The sequence below is a fragment of the Oncorhynchus tshawytscha genome, linkage group LG18 (assembly GCF_018296145.1).
Source record: "Oncorhynchus tshawytscha isolate Ot180627B linkage group LG18, Otsh_v2.0, whole genome shotgun sequence".
NCBI classification, from domain to species: Eukaryota; Metazoa; Chordata; class Actinopteri; order Salmoniformes; family Salmonidae; genus Oncorhynchus; species Oncorhynchus tshawytscha.
In genome coordinates, this window is record NC_056446.1 from 44,637,778 (window position 1) to 44,651,871 (window position 14,094).

The window sequence follows — 14,094 nt, forward strand, 5'->3', positions numbered from 1 at the left end:
AAACCTGCAAAATCGGCAGTGTATCAAATACTTATTCTCCCCACTGTATGTTGAAGAGGGTGGGGCTTAAGCTGCATCACTGTCTCACACAAAGGTCCATAGAAAGAAATGTGTGTGTTTTTTATGCCAATTTTAGCCGCACACTTGTGGTTTGTGTTCATGGATTTTATGTTGTATGTTTTACCCCCACTTTCCATCAATTTGTATAGCTCATGACAAATTAAGTCAAAAGCTTTTTGAAATCAGCAAAGCATGAGAAGACTTTGCCTTTGTTTTGGTTTGTTTGGTTGTCCATTAGGGTGAATACATGGTCGGTCGTACGGTAATTTGGTAAAAAGCCAATTTGACATTTTCTCAGGACATTGTTTTCACTGAGGAAATGTTGGAGTCTGCAGAGTATTTGTTCGAGATTGCTGTTGACATATATTCCAGGTAATTATTGTGGTCAAATTTCTTTCCAATTTTATGATTTGAGGTGATCAGTCCTTGGTTCCAAATATAGGGGAAGATGCCAGAGCTGAGGATGACGTTGAAGAGTTTAAGCCAATTGGAATACGTGGTCTGTGTTGTGTATTTAGTCTTTAAATGTGACGTCTGTTTATTTGATCAAATCAATTCTCTGTAATTATTATGACATGATTAAACTAATGTAAATTTAATTAACTAGGAATTCCATTTAAATTGTTCACATTTACAAAGTTATAATCTACCGAATGATTAATTAATAACTAGTGGTTAGAGTGTAGGGGCGGCAGGGTAGCCTAGTGGTTAGAGTGTTGGACTAGTAACCGAAAGGTTGCAAGTTTGAATCCCCGAGCTGACAAGGTAAAAATCTGTCGTTCTGCCCCTGAACAGGCAGTTAACCCACTGTTCCCCAGTAGGCCGTCATTGAAAATAAGAATTCGTTCTTAACTGACTTGCCTAGTAAAATAAAGGTAAAATAAATAAAAAATAATAATAATTACTACCTTCGTCAGTCTCATCAAAACATCATAAATGGTTGGTTATCTGCACGAACCCAGCCTCTACTATGAATCATCCCATACACCAAATGGCTCAATTATTTACTAACTAACTAAATAATCACAGAAATACATCAGAAACAAACAGTAGATATCGGTTAGTAACAACGATAGGAAAGAGTCCCTAGTGGACCAAGCCGATATGGCGGTTTGGTGGACAAAGGGAAAGGGGTGGAGACTGAGAGAGAGCGGGTTATCCTTCGCACATGAACGGCCGTTCATTCTATTTATGCCCATGTCATTGTTGTCTTCTCTGTTGGAACCCGGTCCGTCTGCTGGAGATCAGAGTCTCTCTGGTTGCGTTTCCCCCGAAGATCAAAGTATTTCAGGGTTAGAGTGGATACTTCAGAGTACCATTCAGAAATGTTCTCATAGATTAGATGTTTCGACGGTTGTCTGTATTCTCGTCCTCGGTTTACGTCATTTCTAGCTGCTGACTAGTCATTTGTATCTAAGATTTTCTCTTATTCTGTAGGGATCGATAGTCTCAGAGTTGAACCACTTCCAGCCGTGGAGCCAACGATCCACGTGGAATAGTCTTGTCCTTTGGTAGAGTTGTAGTTTCAACCACTTCACACACCAGCGTCACCCAGAATGCTTTGGTCTCAGAAATCCAACCGCTCGTCACCACAGCTGGAGTTTGTTTACCATACTGTGTATCCTATCTATCTATCCTACTATCCTCCCCACAAGCCTTGTTGGGGTTGGTGGGTTCGTATTTTGTCCTTTAGTTCATTCAATGTAATTGGAGAATCTCGCTGACAGATCATTCATTACACACCATCTCGTTAGTATGCACTGCAAATGTAAACATGTTTGTGTGTGTGTACCTGCCTGTGTGTGTGTGTGTGTGTGGGGTGTGTGTGTGTGTGTGTGTACCTGCCTGTGTGTGTGTGTGTGTGTGTGTGTACCTGCCTGGTGTGTGTGTGTGTGTGTGTACCTGCCTGGTGTGTGTGTAAGCCCATGTCTGAATGTTTCAGGTGTGTGACCTACTTTGTGTAGTGTTGGATTCTCTTGTTTTGTCTGTCTGTCTGTGGGGTGGTATATTAATAGTGTCTGTCTGTCTGTGGGGTGGTATATTAATAGTGTCTGTCTGTCTGTCTGTCTGTCTGTCTGTCTGTCTGTCTGTCTGTCTGTGGGGTGGTATATTAATAGTGTCTGTCTGTCTGTCTGTGGGGTGGTATATTAATAGTGTCTGTCTGTCTGTCTGTGGGGTGGTATATTAATAGTGTCTGTCTGTGGGGTGGTATATTAATAGTGTCTGTCTGTCTGTCTGTGGGGTGGTATATTAATAGTGTCTGTCTGTGGGGTGGTATATTAATAGTGTCTGTCTGTGGGGTGGTATATTAATAGTGTCTGTCTGTGGGGTGGTATATTAATAGTGTCTGTCTGTCTGTCTGTGGGGTGGTATATTAATAGTGTGTCTGTCTGTGGGGTGGTATATTAATAGTGTCTGTCTGTGGGGTGGTATATTAATAGTGTCTGTCTGTCTGTCTGTGGGGTGGTATATTAATAGTGTCTGTCTGTCTGTCTGTGGGGTGGTATATTAATAGTGTGTCTGTCTGTGGGGTGGTATATTAATAGTGTCTGTCTGTCTGTGGGGTGGTATATTAATAGTGTGTCTGTCTGTGGGGTGGTATATTAATAGTGTCTGTCTGTCTGTGGGGTGGTATATTAATAGTGTCTGTCTGTCTGTCTGTGGGGTGGTATATTAATAGTGTCTGTCTGTCTGTGGGGTGGTATATTAATAGTGTCTGTCTGTCTGTCTGTGGGGTGGTATATTAATAGTGTCTGTCTGTCTGTGGGGTGGTATATTAATAGTGTCTGTCTGTCTGTGGGGTGGTATATTAATAGTGTCTGTCTGTCTGTCTGTGGGGTGGTATATTAATAGTGTCTGTCTGTCTGTCTGTCTGTCTGTCTGTCTGTGGGGTGGTATATTAATAGTGTGTCTGTCTGTGGGGTGGTATATTAATAGTGTCTGTCTGTCTGTCTGTGGGGTGGTATATTAATAGTGTCTGTCTGTCTGTCTGTGGGTTGGTATATTAATAGTGTATGTCTGTCTGTGGGGTGGTATATTAATAGTGTCTGTCTGTCTGTCTGTGGGGTGGTATATTAATAGTGTCTGTCTGTGGGGTGGTATATTAATAGTGTCTGTCTGTCTGTGGGGTGGTATATTAATAGTGTCTGTCTGTCTGTCTGTGGGGTGTTAGTGTCTGTCTGTCTGTCTGTGGGGTGTTAGTATATTGTCTGTCTGTGGGGTGTTAGTATATTGTCTGTCTGTCTGTCTGTGGGGTGTTAGTATATTGTCTGTCTGTCTGTCTGTGGGGTGTTAGTATATTGTCTGTCTGTCTGTCTGTGGGGTGTTAGTATATTGTCTGTCTGTCTGTCTGTGGGGTGTTAGTATATTGTCTGTCTGTCTGTGGGGTGTTAGTATATTGTCTGTCTGTCTGTGGGGTGTTAGTATATTGTCTGTCTGTCTGTGGGGTGTTAGTATATTGTCTGTGGGGTGTTAGTATATTGTCTGTCTGTCTGTGGGGTGTTAGTATATTGTCTGTCTGTCTGTGGGGTGTTAGTATATTGTCTGTCTGTCTGTGGGGTGTTAGTATATTGTCTGTGGGGTGTTAGTATATTGTCTGTGGGGTGTTAGTATATTGTCTGTCTGTCTGTGGGGTGTTAGTATATTGTCTGTGGGGTGTTAGTATATTGTCTGTCTGTCTGTGGGGTGTTAGTATATTGTCTGTCTGTCTGTGGGGTGTTAGTATATTGTCTGTCTGTCTGTGGGGTGTTAGTATATTGTCTGTGGGGTGTTAGTATATTGTCTGTGGGGTGTTAGTATATTGTCTGTGGGGTGTTAGTATATTGTCTGTCTGTCTGTGGGGTGTTAGTATATTGTCTGTCTGTCTGTGGGGTGTTAGTATATTGTCTGTCTGTCTGTGGGGTGTTAGTATATTGTCTGTCTGTCTGTGGGGTGTTAGTATATTGTCTGTCTGTCTGTGGGGTGTTAGTATATTGTCTGTCTGTCTGTGGGGTGTTAGTATATTAATAGTGTCTCTGTCTGTGGGGTGTTAGTATATTGTCTGTCTGTCTGTGGGGTGTTAGTATATTGTCTGTCTGTCTGTGGGGTGTTAGTATATTGTCTGTCTGTCTGTGGGGTGTTAGTATATTGTCTGTCTGTCTGTGGGGTGTTAGTATATTGTCTGTCTGTCTGTGGGGTGTTAGTATATTGTCTGTCTGTCTGTGGGGTGTTAGTATATTGTCTGTCTGTGGGGTGTTAGTATATTGTCTGTCTGTCTGTGGGGTGTTAGTATATTGTCTGTCTGTCTGTGGGGTGTTAGTATATTGTCTGTCTGTCTGTGGGGTGTTAGTATATTGTCTGTCTGTCTGTGGGGTGTTAGTATATTGTCTGTCTGTCTGTGGGGTGTTAGTATATTGTCTGTCTGTCTGTGGGGTGTTAGTATATTGTCTGTCTGTCTGTGGGGTGTTAGTATATTGTCTGTCTGTCTGTGGGGTGTTAGTATATTGTCTGTCTGTCTGTGGGGTGTTAGTATATTGTCTGTCTGTCTGTGGGGTGTTAGTATATTGTCTGTCTGTCTGTGGGGTGTTAGTATATTGTCTGTCTGTCTGTGGGGTGTTAGTATATTGTCTGTCTGTCTGTGGGGTGTTAGTATATTGTCTGTCTGTCTGTGGGGTGTTAGTATATTGTCTGTCTGTCTGTGGGGTGTTAGTATATTGTCTGTCTGTCTGTGGGGTGTTAGTATATTGTCTGTCTGTCTGTGGGGTGTTAGTATATTGTCTGTCTGTCTGTGGGGTGTTAGTATATTGTCTGTCTGTCTGTGGGGTGTTAGTATATTGTCTGTCTGTCTGTGGGGTGTTAGTATATTGTCTGTCTGTCTGTGGGGTGTTAGTATATTGTCTGTCTGTCTGTGGGGTGTTAGTATATTGTCTGTCTGTCTGTGGGGTGTTAGTATATTGTCTGTCTGTCTGTGGGGTGTTAGTATATTGTCTGTCTGTCTGTGGGGTGTTAGTATATTGTCTGTCTGTCTGTGGGGTGTTAGTATATTGTCTGTCTGTCTGTGGGGTGTTAGTATATTGTCTGTCTGTCTGTGGGGTGTTAGTATATTGTCTGTCTGTCTGTGGGGTGTTAGTATATTGTCTGTCTGTCTGTGGGGTGTTAGTATATTGTCTGTCTGTCTGTGGGGTGTTAGTATATTGTCTGTCTGTCTGTGGGGTGTTAGTATATTGTCTGTCTGTCTGTGGGGTGTTAGTATATTGTCTGTCTGTCTGTGGGGTGTTAGTATATTGTCTGTCTGTCTGTGGGGTGTTAGTATATTGTCTGTCTGTCTGTGGGGTGTTAGTATATTAATAGTGTTGATAGGACTCTGAACTGTTAAATCTTTCTTCCCTCCCCTCTCTTCCCTCCCCCTCTCTTCCCCCTCCCTCTCTTCCCCCTCCCTCTCTCCCCCCCCCTCTCTCTCTCTCTCTCCCCCTCCCTCTCTCCCCCTCCCTCTCTCTTCCCTCCCCTTTCTTCCCTCCCCCCTCTCTTCCCTCCCCCTCTCTTCCCCCTCCCTCTCTCCCCCACCCCTCTCTCTCCCCCCCCTCCCTCTCTCTCCCCCTCTCTCTCCCCCTCTCGCTCTCCCCCTCCCTCTCTCCCCCCTCCCTCTCTCCCCCCTCTCTCTCTCCCCCTCTCTCTCTCCCCCTCCTCTCTCTCTCTCCCCCTCCTCTCTCTCTCTCCCCCTCCTCTCTCTCCCCCCTCCTCTCTCTCTCTCCCCCTCCTCTCTCTCTCTCCCCCTCCTCTCTCTCTCTCCCCCCTCCTCTCTCTCTCTCCCCCTCCTCTCTCTTTCTGTCAGGTGGAGATGGATGACATAGAAAATGAGGAGAAGAGGTATCGTCTCTTCCTCCAGCTGCTAGGCGACAGCAGGAAGTGGGAGGAGTTTCAGCAGCTGATGCTCCTCCTCCAGGCGTGGCCACCTATGATGAAAGAGGAAGTGTAGGTGTATTTGATATGATGTTTTATCTCTAGTTCAATTCTGATTCTCTACCGGTCTCCCAAGGGTTGCACTCATTAGCTCCCCATTAAAAGATTGATGCATAGTGGGAGGGAGGGACAGACATGATATTAAGGAGAGGGGGAAAGAGACGGAGGAGGGAGAGAGGGGAGGGGTGGAAGTAGGGCGAGAAGGAGAGGGGGAAAGAGAGGGAGGAGGGAGAGAGGGGAGGGGTGGAAGTAGGGTGAGAAGGAGAGGGGGAAAGAGAGGAAGGAGGGAGAGAAGGAGAGGGGGAAAGAGAGGAAGGAGGGAGAGAAAGAGGGGTGGAAGGAGGGGGTAGGAGAGGAGGGGTGGAAGGAGGGAGAGAAGGAGAGGAGGAAAGAGAGGGAGGAGGGAGAGAGGGGAGGGGTGGAAGTAGGGTGAGAAGGAGAGGGGAGGGGGTGGAAGTAGGGAGAGAAGGAGAGGGGGAAAGAGGAAGGAGGGAGAGAAGGAGAGGGGGAAAGAGAGGAGGGGGTGGAAGTAGGGCGAGAAGGAAGGAGGGAGAGAAGGAGAGGGGGAAAGAGAAAGAGGAGGAGTGGGAGGAGGGAGAGAAGGAGGGAGAGGAGGGGTGGAAGTAGGGAGAGAAAGAGAGGGGGAAGGAGAGGAGGTAGGGAGAGAAAGAGAGGGGGAAGGAGAGGAGGGGTGGAAGGAGGGAGAGAAAGAGAGGGGGAAGGAGAGGAGGGGGAAGGAGAGGAGGGGTGGAAGGAGGGAGAGAAAGAGGGGGTAGAAGAGGAGGGGTGGAAGGAAGGAGGGGGTAGGAGAGGAGAGGTGGAAGGAGGGAGAGAAAGAGGGGTAAGGAGAGAAGGAGGGGTGGAAGGAGGGGTGGAAGGAGAGAAAGAGGGGTGGAAGGAGAGAAAGAGGGGTGGAAGGAGGGAGAGAAGGAGGGGTGGAAGGAGGGAGAGAAGGAGGGGGAGAGGAGGGATGGAAGGAGGGGGTAGGAGAGGCGGGGTGGAAGGAGGGAGATAAAGAGGGGTGGAGGGAGATAAAGAGGGGTGGCGGGAGAGAAAGAGGGGTGGCGGGAGAGAAAGAGGGGGAAAGGAGAGGAGGGGTGGAAGGAGGGAGAGAAACGGTAACGGTGCGTGGGTAAAATCACTTCAGATTTTAGTAGTGAACTAAACAACTTGATTTAGAACCACGGAGATTATGGGGGAGGGAGGGAGGGAGACACTACCCTGTTACCGCTAGTATTACAGACACTACCCTGTTACCGCTAGTATTACAGACACTACCCTGTTACCGCTAGTATTACAGACACTACCCTGTTACCGCTAGTATTACAGACACTACCCTGTTACCGCTAGTATTACAGACACTACCCTGTTACCGCTAGTATTACAGACACTGCCCTGATACCGCTAGTATTACAGACACTACCCTGTTACCGCTAGTATTACAGACACTACCCTGTTACCGCTAGTATTACAGACACTACCCTGTTACCGCTAGTATTACAGACACTGCCCTGATACCGCTAGTATTACAGACACTACCCTGTTACCGCTAGTATTACAGACACTACCCTGTTACCGCTAGTATTACAGACACTACCCTGTTACCGCTAGTATTACAGACACTACCCTGTTACCGCTAGTATTACAGACACTACCCTGTTACCGCTAGTATTACAGACACTACCCTGTTACCGCTAGTATTACAGACACTACCCTGTTACCGCTAGTATTACAGACACTACCCTGTTACCGCTAGTATTACAGACACTACCCTGTTACCGCTAGTATTACAGACACTACCCTGTTACCGCTAGTATTACAGACACTACCCTGTTACCGCTAGTATTACAGACACTACCCTGTTACCGCTAGTATTACAGACACTACCCTGTTACCGCTAGTATTACAGACACTACCCTGTTACCGCTAGTATTACAGACACTACCCTGTTACCGCTAGTATTACAGACACTACCCTGTTACCGCTAGTATTACAGACACTACCCTGTTACCGCTAGTATTACAGACACTACCCTGTTACCGCTAGTATTACAGACACTACCCTGTTACCGCTAGTATTACAGACACTACCCTGTTACCGCTAGTATTACAGACACTACCCTGTTACCGCTAGTATTACAGACACTACCCTGTTACCGCTAGTATTACAGACACTACCCTGTTACCGCTAGTATTACAGACACTACCCTGTTACCGCTAGTATTACAGACACTACCCTGTTACCGCTAGTATTACAGACACTACCCTGTTACCGCTAGTATTACAGACACTACCCTGTTACCGCTAGTATTACAGACACTACCCTGTTACCGCTAGTATTACAGACACTACCCTGTTACCGCTAGTATTACAGACACTACCCTGTTACCGCTAGTATTACAGACACTACCCTGTTACCGCTAGTATTACAGACACTACCCTGTTACCGCTAGTATTACAGACACTACCCTGTTAGTATTACAGACACTACCCTGTTACCGCTAGTATTACAGACACTACCCTGTTACCGCTAGTATTACAGACACTACCCTGTTACCGCTAGTATTACAGACACTACCCTGTTACCGCTAGTATTACAGACACTACCCTGTTACCGCTAGTATTACAGACACTACCCTGTTACCGCTAGTATTACAGGCACTACCCTGTTACCGCTAGTATTACAGACACTACCCTGTTACCGCTAGTATTACAGACACTACCCTGTTACCGCTAGTATTACAGACACTACCCTGTTACCGCTAGTATTACAGACACTACCCTGTTACCGCTAGTATTACAGACACTACCCTGTTACCGCTAGTATTACAGACACTACCCTGTTACCGCTAGTATTACAGACACTACCCTGTTACCGCTAGTATTACAGACACTACCCTGTTACCGCTAGTATTACAGACACTACCCTGTTACCGCTAGTATTACAGACACTACCCTGTTACCGCTAGTATTACAGACACTACCCTGTTACCGCTAGTATTACAGACACTACCCTGTTACCGCTAGTATTACAGACACTACCCTGTTACCGCTAGTATTACAGACACTACCCTGTTACCGCTAGTATTACAGACACTACCCTGTTACCGCTAGTATTACAGACACTACCCTGTTACCGCTAGTATTACAGACACTACCCTGTTACCGCTAGTATTACAGACACTACCCTGTTACCGCTAGTATTACAGACACTACCCTGTTACCGCTAGTATTACAGACACTACCCTGTTACCGCTAGTATTACAGACACTACCCTGTTACCGCTAGTATTACAGACACTACCCTGTTACCGCTAGTATTACAGACACTACCCTGTTACCGCTAGTATTACAGACACTACCCTGTTACCGCTAGTATTACAGACACTACCCTGTTACCGCTAGTATTACAGACACTACCCTGTTACCGCTAGTATTACAGACACTACCCTGTTACCGCTAGTATTACAGACACTACCCTGTTACCGCTAGTATTACAGACACTACCCTGTTACCGCTAGTATTACAGACACTACCCTGTTACCGCTAGTATTACAGACACTACCCTGTTACCGCTAGTATTACAGACACTACCCTGTTACCGCTAGTATTACAGACACTACCCTGTTACCGCTAGTATTACAGACACTACCCTGTTACCGCTAGTATTACAGACACTACCCTGTTACCGCTAGTATTACAGACACTACCCTGTTACCGCTAGTATTACAGACACTGCCCTGTTACCGCTAGTATTACAGACACTACCCTGTTACCGCTAGTATTACAGACACTACCCTGTTACCGCTAGTAACAACAACAACTCCAGCGGTTGACATCTCTATGATGGCGACAACTGGAAACATCTGACTCTCTCTCTCTCTCTCCCTCTCTCTCTCCCCTCTCTCTGTGCCTCTCTCTCTCCCTCTCTCCCTCTCTGTGCCGCCCTTTCTCTCTCCCTCTCTGTGCCTCCCTTTCTCTCTCCCTCTCTCTGTGCCTCTCTCTCCCCTCTCTCTGTGCCTATCTCTCCCCTCTCTCTGTGCCGCCCTTTCTCTCTCCCCTCTCTCTGTGCCGCCCTTTCTCTCTCTCCCTCTCTCTGTGCCTCTCTCTCCCCTCTCTCTGTGCCGCCCTTTCTCTCTCCCTCTCTCTGTGCCGCCCTTTCTCTCTCCCCTCTCTCTGTGCCTCTCTCTCCCCTCTCTCTGTGCCTCTCTCTCCCCTCTCTCTGTGCCTCTCTCCCCTCTCTCTGTGCCGCCCTCTCTCTCTCTCCCCTCTCTCTGTGCCGCCCTCTCTCTCTCTCCCCTCTCTCTGTGCCGCCCTCTCTCTCTCCCTCTCTCTGTGCCGCCCTCTCTCTCTCTCCCTCTCTCTGTGCCGCCCTCTCTCTCTCTCCCCTCTCTCTGTGCCGCCCTCTCTCTCTCTCCCCTCTCTCTGTGCCGCCCTCTCTCTCTCTCCCCTCTCTCTGTGCCGCCTCTCTCTCTCTCCCCTCTCTCTGTGCCGCCCTCTCTCTCTCTCCCCTCTCTCTCTCTCTCTCTCCCCTCTCTCTGTGCCGCCCTCTCTCTCTCTCCCTCTCTCTGTGCCGCCCTCTCTCTCTCTCCCCTCTCTCTGTGCCGCCCCTCTCTCTCTCTCCCTCTCTCTGTGCCGCCCTCTCTCTCTCTCCCCTCTCTCTGTGCCGCCCTCTCTCTCTCTCCCCTCTGTGCCGCCCCTCTCTCTCTCTCCCTCTCTCTGTGCCGCCCTCTCTCTCTCTCCCCTCTCTCTCTCTCTCTCTCTCTCTCTCTGTGCCTCTCTCTCCCCTCTCTCTCTCTCTCCCCTCTCTCTGTGCCGCCCTCTCTCTCTCTCCCCTCTCTCTGTGCCGCCCTCTCTCTCTCTCCCCTCTCTCTGTGCCGCCTCTCTCTCTCTCCCTCTCTCTCTCTCTCTCTCCCTCTCTCTGTGCCGCCCTCTCTCTCTCTCCCCTCTCTCTGTGCCGCCCTCTCTCTCTCTCTCCCCTCTCTCTGTGCCCCCTCTCTCTGTGCCGCCCTCTCTCTCTCTCCCCTCTCTCTCTCTCTCTCTCCCTCTCTCTGTGCCGCCCTCTCTCTCTCTCCCCTCTCTCTGTGCCGCCCTCTCTCTCTCTCCCCTCTCTCTGTGCCGCCTCTCTCTCTCTCCCCTCTCTCTGTGCCGCCCTCTCTCTCTCTCCCCTCTCTCTGTGCCTCCCTCTCTCTCTCTCCCCTCTCTCTGTGCCGCCCTCTCAATTCAATTCAATTCAAGGGCTTTATTGGCATGGGAAACATGTGTTAACATTGCCAAAGCAAGTGAGGTAGACAACATACAAAGTGAATATATAAAGTGAAAAACAACAAAAATTAACAGTAAACATTACACATACAGAAGTTTCAAAACAGTAAAGACATTACAAATGTCATATTATATATATATACAGTGTTCTAACAATGTACAAATGGCTAAAGGACACAAGATAAAATAAATAAGCATAAATTTGGGTTGTATTTACAATGGTGTTTGTTCTTCACTGGTTGCCCTTTTCTCGTGGCAACAGGTCACAAATCTTGCTGCTGTGATGGCACACTGTGGAATTTCACCCAGTAGATATGGGAGTTTTTCAAAATTGGATTTGTTTTCAAATTCTTTGTGGATCTGTGTAATCTGAGGGAAATATGTCTCTCTAATATGGTCATACATTGGGCAGGAGGTTAGGAAGTGCAGCTCAGTTTCCACCTCATTTTGTGGGCAGTGAGCACATAGCCTGTCTTCTCTTGAGAGCCATGTCTGCCTACGGCGGCCTTTCTCAATAGCAAGGCTATGCTCACTGAGTCTGTACATAGTCAAGGCTTTCCTTAATTTTGGGTCAGTCACAGTGGTCAGGTATTCTGCCGCTGTGTACTCTCTGTGTAGGGCCAAATAGCATTCTAGTTTGCTCTGTTTTTTTGTTAATTCTTTCCAATGTGTTAAGTAGTTATCTTTTTGTTTTCTCATAATTTGGTTGGGTCTAATTGTGCTGCTGTCCTGGGGCTCTGTAGTGTGTGTTTGTGTTTGTGAACAGAGCCCCAGGACCAGCTTGCTTAGGGACTCTTCTCCAGGTTCATCTCTCTGTAGGTGATGGCTTTGTTATGGAAGGTTTGTGAATCGCTTCCTTTTAGGTGGTTGTAGAATTTAACAGCTCTTTTCTGGATTTTGATAATTAGTGGGTATCGGCCTAATTCTGCTCTGCATGCATTATTTGGTGTTCTACGTTGTACACGGAGGATATTTTTGCAGAATTCTGCGTGCAGAGTCTCAATTTGGTGTTTGTCCCATTTTGTGAAGTCTTGGTTGGTGAGCGGACCCCAGACCTCACAACCATAAAGGGCAATGGGCTCTATGACTGATTCAAGTATTTTTAGCCAGATCCTAATTGGTATGTTGAAATTTATGTTTCTTTTGATGGCATAGAATGCCCTTCTTGCCTTGTCTCTCAGATCGTTCACAGCTTTGTGGAAGTTACCTGTGGTGCTGATGTTTAGGCCAAGGTATGTATAGTTTTTGTGTGCTCTAGGGCAACAGTGTCTAGATGGAATTTGTATTTGTGGTCCTGGTGACTGGACCTTTTTGGAACACCATTATTTTGGTCTTACTGAGATTTACTGTCAGGGCCCAGGTCTGACAGAATCTGTGCATAAGATCTAGGTGCTGCTGTAGGCCCTCCTTGGTTGGTGACAGAAGCACCAGATCATCAGCAAACAGCAGACATTTGACTTCGGATTCTAGCAGGGGAGGCCGGGTGCTGCAGACTTTTCTAGTGCCCTCGCCAATTCGTTGATATATATGTTGAAGAGGGTGGGGCTTAAGCTGCATCCCTGTCTAACCCCACGACCCTGTGTGAAGAAATGTGTGTGTTTTTTGCCAATTTTAACCGCACACTTGTTGTTTGTGTACATGGATTTTATAATGTCGTATGTTTTACCCCCAACACCACTTTCCATCAGTTTGTATAGCAGACCCTCATGCCAGATTGAGTCGAAGGCTTTTTGAAATCAACAAAGCATGAGAAGACTTTGCCTTTGTTTTGGTTTGTTTGATTGTCAATTAGGGTGTGCAGGGTGAATACATGGTCTGTTGTACGGTAATTTGGTAAAAGCCAATTTGACATTTGCTCAGTACATTGTTTTCATTGAGGAAATGTACGAGTCTGCTGTTAATGATAATGCAGAGGATTTTCCCAAGGTTACTGTTGACACATATTCCACGGTAGTTATTGGGGTCAAATTTGTCTCCACTTTTGTGGATTGGGGTGATCAGTCCTTGGTTCCAAATATTGGGGAAGATGCCAGAGCTAAGTATGATGTTAAAGAGTTTTAGTATAGCCAATTGGAATTTGTTGTCTGTATATTTGATCATTTCATTGAGGATACCATCAACACCACAGGCCTTTTTGGGTTGGAGGGTTTTTATTTTGTCCTGTAACTCGTTCAAGGTAATTGGAGAATCCAGTGGGTTCTGGTAGTCTTTAATAGTTGATTCTAAGATCTGTATTTGATCATGTATATGTTTTTGCTCTTTATTCTTTGTTATAGAGCCAAAGAGATTGGAGAAGTGGTTTACCCATACATCTCCATTTTGGATAGATAGTTCTTCGTGTTGTTGTTTGTTTAGTGTTTTCCAATTTTCCCAGAAGTGGTTAGAGTCTATGGATTCTTCAATTGCATTGAGCTGATTTCTGACATGCTGTTCCTTCTTTTTCCGTAGTGTATTTCTGTATTGTTTTAGTGATTCACCATAGTGAAGGCGTAGACTCAGGTTTTCCGGGTCTCTATGTTTTTGGTTGGACAGGTTTCTCAATTTCTTTCTTAGATTTTTGCATTCTTCATCAAACCATTTGTCATTATTGTTAATTTTCTTCGGTTTTCTATTTGAGATTTTTAGATTTGATAGGGAAGCTGAGAGGTCAAATATACTGTTAAGATTTTCTACTGCCAAGTTTACACCTTCACTATTACAGTGGAACGTTTTACCCAGGAAATTGTCTAAGAGGGATTGAATTTGTTGTTGCCTAATTGTTTTTTGGTAGGTTTCCAAACTGCATTCCTTCCATCTATAGCATTTCTTAATGTTACTCAGTTCCTTTGGCTTTG

The 14,094-nt window shown here is 46.3% G+C and overlaps 1 protein-coding gene across 1 annotated transcript in view; it reads left to right on the plus strand.

Moving 5' to 3' along the window:
• LOC121840009 (neuroblastoma-amplified sequence-like) overlaps nucleotides 1–14,094 on the plus strand; it is a 64,428-nt gene that overhangs the window by 33,952 nt on the left and 16,382 nt on the right. The window contains exon 3 of the mRNA XM_042301126.1: nucleotides 5,870–6,009. Coding sequence (XP_042157060.1) covers nucleotides 5,870–6,009 — 140 coding nt within the window. The remainder of the gene's footprint in view (nucleotides 1–5,869; nucleotides 6,010–14,094) is intronic.